The sequence below is a fragment of the Oryza glaberrima genome, chromosome 1 (genome assembly GCF_000147395.1).
Source record: "Oryza glaberrima chromosome 1, OglaRS2, whole genome shotgun sequence".
Taxonomy (NCBI): Eukaryota; Viridiplantae; Streptophyta; class Magnoliopsida; order Poales; family Poaceae; genus Oryza; species Oryza glaberrima.
In genome coordinates, this window is record NC_068326.1 from 29,219,144 (window position 1) to 29,223,397 (window position 4,254).

The 4,254-nt window shown below is 51.7% G+C and overlaps 1 protein-coding gene across 1 annotated transcript; it reads right to left on the bottom strand.

The window, feature by feature from the left end:
- Window positions 1-1,894: 1,894 nt before the first annotated feature.
- Window positions 1,895-4,009, bottom strand: LOC127753666 (interactor of constitutive active ROPs 4; the record flags this gene model as incomplete). Its single annotated transcript, XM_052279108.1, has 3 exons — window positions 1,895-3,272; window positions 3,376-3,532; window positions 3,606-4,009. Coding segments are annotated over 3 exons (1,530 nt in total), but the record flags the coding sequence as incomplete, so codon positions are not given.
- Window positions 4,010-4,254: the final 245 nt, after the last annotated feature.

Here is a 4,254-nt window from a genome sequence, read left to right on the forward strand (position 1 = left end):
AACAGAGCTCCAACAGCCAGCGACATGCCACTCTGCCCTACGGCCACCGCATGCGTGCCGTCCTCTCCTCTCCCCCAACAGTGGCGGGCTCGCTAGCTTTGCCATTGCCTTTGCACAGTGGCTTCAGCAAGTTTCGCAGTTCTGATGATGCAGACGCTGAAAAAAGCTCGTGGTTTGCATGCCACGGTCGAGGAAAAGCCAGACCCAGAGACGCACCGCTTCCCTTTACTCTCCACGGTGATCTTGCTAGTAGTAGTAAAACGTTTTTTTTTTTTTTAGGGGGGGGGGGGGTGGGGTTTGATTGACTGGTAGAGTAGCCCGATGCCTCGATCATGGGGAATCATGTTGATACAATATGTACTAATCGAGCCTTTTGGTTAGACAGTAGGCACCTCTCTGTTCTCTCCCAAGCTCTCTCTTTTCGTTTCTGAACAACCTATGGGCTGTTTGTTTTCCATTATTAAGTCCCTGTCACATTGAATGTTTGGACATTAATTTAGAGTATTAAATATACACTAATTATAAAATCCATTCTATAAGCTTGGACTAATTCGCGAGGCGAATCTTTTGAGTCTAATTACGCCATGATTTTGACAATGTGATGCTACAGTAAACTTTTGATAATTATGGATTAATTAGGCTTAAAAAAATTGTCTCGCGGATTAGCTCTCATTTATGAAACTGGTTTTTTTATTAGTTTATATTTAATACTTTAAATTAGCGTCTAAACATCCCATGTGACATAGGCTAAAAAGTGTTTTAGTCCCATCTAAACATCCCCCTACTCGATCATTCATGTGCCCCCACACCACATGCATGTCTTTTCCAGATCCCGTGTGGCCCAGCGCCTCGTCGTTTGCAGTTTGGCACTGCAAAGGTTGCCAAATGCACAAGGGAAAAGGGTTACTTTTGTTTCGTAACTCCACTGTTTCAGCCGGCCCTTTTTCAGTCAAATAATCAGGTGGTCCAAACACACGACCTTATTGCTACTATCCGCTATCCGGGAGTTTTCAAAACGGATGCAGAAGACATTATCACCTATGCATGCTCAAATCTTTGTCTGCATCCCCGAAAAATCCTCTCCAGAGGACTATCATGGTATCATTGAACAATCGACAATACTGTATAATGATGAGCTATTCAATTTCATTTATCTGCCAACGATTTTTAGAATAAAAACATATTGCTGTTCTCATACTATAGGGTGAAAAGATGTTGAGAACAATTTCAATATCATAAATGGCTCAAATTTTGTCGTTATAATGGGCTGTTTCAGCTTGAAAGGAACTTCATGCAGTACGAGTTAGGAAATACTTCCTCCGTTTCACCATGTAAGACTTTCTAGCATTACCCACATTCATATACATAGATGCTAATGAATATTGAATGGAAAATCTAAAGATAAATTTCACAAACGCCGTGTTTAGTTCCAAAATAATTCTTCAAACTTCCAACTTTTCCATCACATCAAAACTTTTCTGCACACATAAACTTCTAACTTTTCCACATCGTTCCAATTTCGACCAACTTCCAATTTTGATGTCACCTAAACATAGCCTGTAACTATTTTGACAAACTGTCACGTACGACAGACCTAAACCACAATACCACAACACTGCATATCTGACAACGAATTTATATCAAAACTAGATTAAGATTTAAGAAGATCAGAAGTTCAGAACACTAGCACTGTTTCCGTTATGGAACTAAAAAAAATATTATAATTTTATAACTATATCTACAATTCTACAGTTTTGTGACAGTGTCTTAACGTGAAATGTTACAATATGCGGTTGAAGTCTATATTTTCTTATATTTTTTATCAAACTATGCAGTTTTATAAAGTTTGCTTAAATATGTGGTACTAAGTAATAAGGATGGAAAATCCAAATCCAAGCAATGATAGTAAGACTAAGCATGGCAAGTAATGCTAGTTACAACATCCTGGAATCAGTTCATAACATCGAGAGTTTTCAGAGTTAGCATCATCCCAGCCTCGAGTTCGTCTTCATGACAAAAATCCCAAAGGGCGATCCAGGATCAACAGCACTCTAGCATTACAGGAAAACACCAAACCATCTTGGTTGCTCCATAGTCAATGTAATGCTCCGGCTGTCCGGCACTTCAAACATAGTTTAATCTCACGAACATCATCTCATGATCATACAAACATAAGTGAAATCCGAACCAAAATGCAGTAAACGACGGTGCTAGTTGTTTATGGGTGCTGGAGCCAGCGAGCCGAGGCAGCTCACCACCGTGAACAGTGATCGGATACAAGCCTTGGCCATGCCATGTCACCTTCACTTGCTCCCCTTCTTCTTCCACAGGTCGCCAAGCATCCGGATACCGGCTCCCTTCCTCTTGCCACCGAACCCCTCGTCGTCGCAGTCGTCCGGCATCGTCGCGGGGGAGCCCCAGCCGTTGCCATTGTGGCCGACGAAGTGGGCATCCCCGCCAATCACCGCGGCGGCCGCCTCCGCGGCCTTTCGCCATTGCTCGGTCTGCACGCGCAGGCGCCGCATCTCGGCCTCCAGCGTCTCCCGAGCGGCTTCCGACGCCCTCAGCTGCTCGCCCATGCGGGCCTCCCGCGCCGCTCTCTCCTTCAGGTCCTGCTCGACCAAGGACGCCTTGGCCGCCGCCTCCTCCTCAGCTTTCTTGGCCGCCTCCGCGGCTTCACCAACCTGCTTCTTGAGCTCGGCATTGTCGGCCGTGAGTATGGCGACCTCCATGTCCTTCGCCATCAGCTTGGCCTTTAGTTCCGCGACCTCCGGGTTCTCCTTCTCGCCGGAGTCAATGGCCGTTGCGTCAATGCTCTCCTCTTCGATCATCTTCTTTGTCTCTTCCTCCTCCAGTTCCTTCTCAGCCAAAGCGGCCTTTATGCCACAGCTCACCTCCTCGCCGTCCTCGGCGCCGGCCGCGCTCTGGTTCTCCTTATCCCCCGATTCGGTCCGGACGACCTCGAACACATCCGTCGCGGGGGAGTTTATGCTGCTCTCCTCCTCGGCCGGCGGCTCCGCCACCTTCAGCTGCTGCTCAGTCTTCTTGGGGGTTTCGACCGCAACCGGAGATGGGGAGCGCGGAGACGCCGCGGCGGCGGAAGCGGGGCTCCCCTTGGTGCCAACGCGCTTCTTAGCCTCCTCGAGCGCGACCTGCGCGTCCTTCTTGGCGGCCTCGGCGGTGGCGAGCTGCTCCCGCAGCTTCTTGAGCTCGTCCTGCACCTTGCCCAGCTTCGTCTCCAGCTCAGCCACCCGCGTCCCCGCGCGCTTCTTCTGTAAACCCACCAATAACCGCCAAAAGCGATTGAGCCGCTGCTCCTTGGCCTCACCGGGAAAACTGAAAACGGAAGGAGAAGCTTCGCAGCTTATTACTTACCTCATGCAGCGGGCTCCGCGGCGAGTGGCGGTCGGCGAGCTTGGGGCTGCTCCGGTCGACGACTGTACGGTGGTGCGCGCCATTCGCATCCGAGCAGGCCGTCGTCTTGAGGTGCAGCGGCGCCCGCGGCGACGCTCGCTGCGGCAGCTCGGACCCCCTGCAATCATCAACCGCGTCAGAAATGGGAACACCTCTACGGGGAAACCACCTCGCTATCGCAGGTCACGCACCTGGATCTCGGCATGCTCCGCCGCGAGCTAGCTAAGCCGGCAGCCGGCGCTGGTTGCTCTGTCCGTCCGCCCGGCCGCCCCTGGTCTCTATCCTCTCGCCGCGTCCGTCGGTCGCGGCCTACGATGAGAGCAAACGCGGGGAAGACTGGCTCATGGAAAAGGCAGGCGAATGTGGCGCCGCGCAGGTAGCGGCGAAAAGAAAAGGAGCCCTCGTGCAAGGGAAAACGGAATTGTTTGCGTATTAATAAATCGTGGCACCGCCTCCCACGAGGCCACCGCACCGGTGATTTCAAATTTGAACGCAGCTGGAACGCCTTGGGAACGCCACGCCACGCACCGCACACCCAGCCGAACGTTACGTGGGTCTCTCTGGTTTTCTGGTTGGTGGCGCACCGGCTGCACGGGCGTTAATGCGCGGGGTGACGCGCAGAGCCGGACCTGGAAGAGCCGTGGGACGACGCGGGCCGAGCGGTAGCCTGTGCGCGGAGCCGGCGCCGTCGCCGGGGTTGTGAGCCACACCCACATGGGTCATGGCGGGTGGCCAACTTGCAGGCACTGACCGTCTCGGCAGAGGGCAGGATGACGAGCCAGCCGGCGTTGATCGGCTCAGGGATCGCTGCCGCTGCTGCTCGAAAAGCGCATCGCTTGT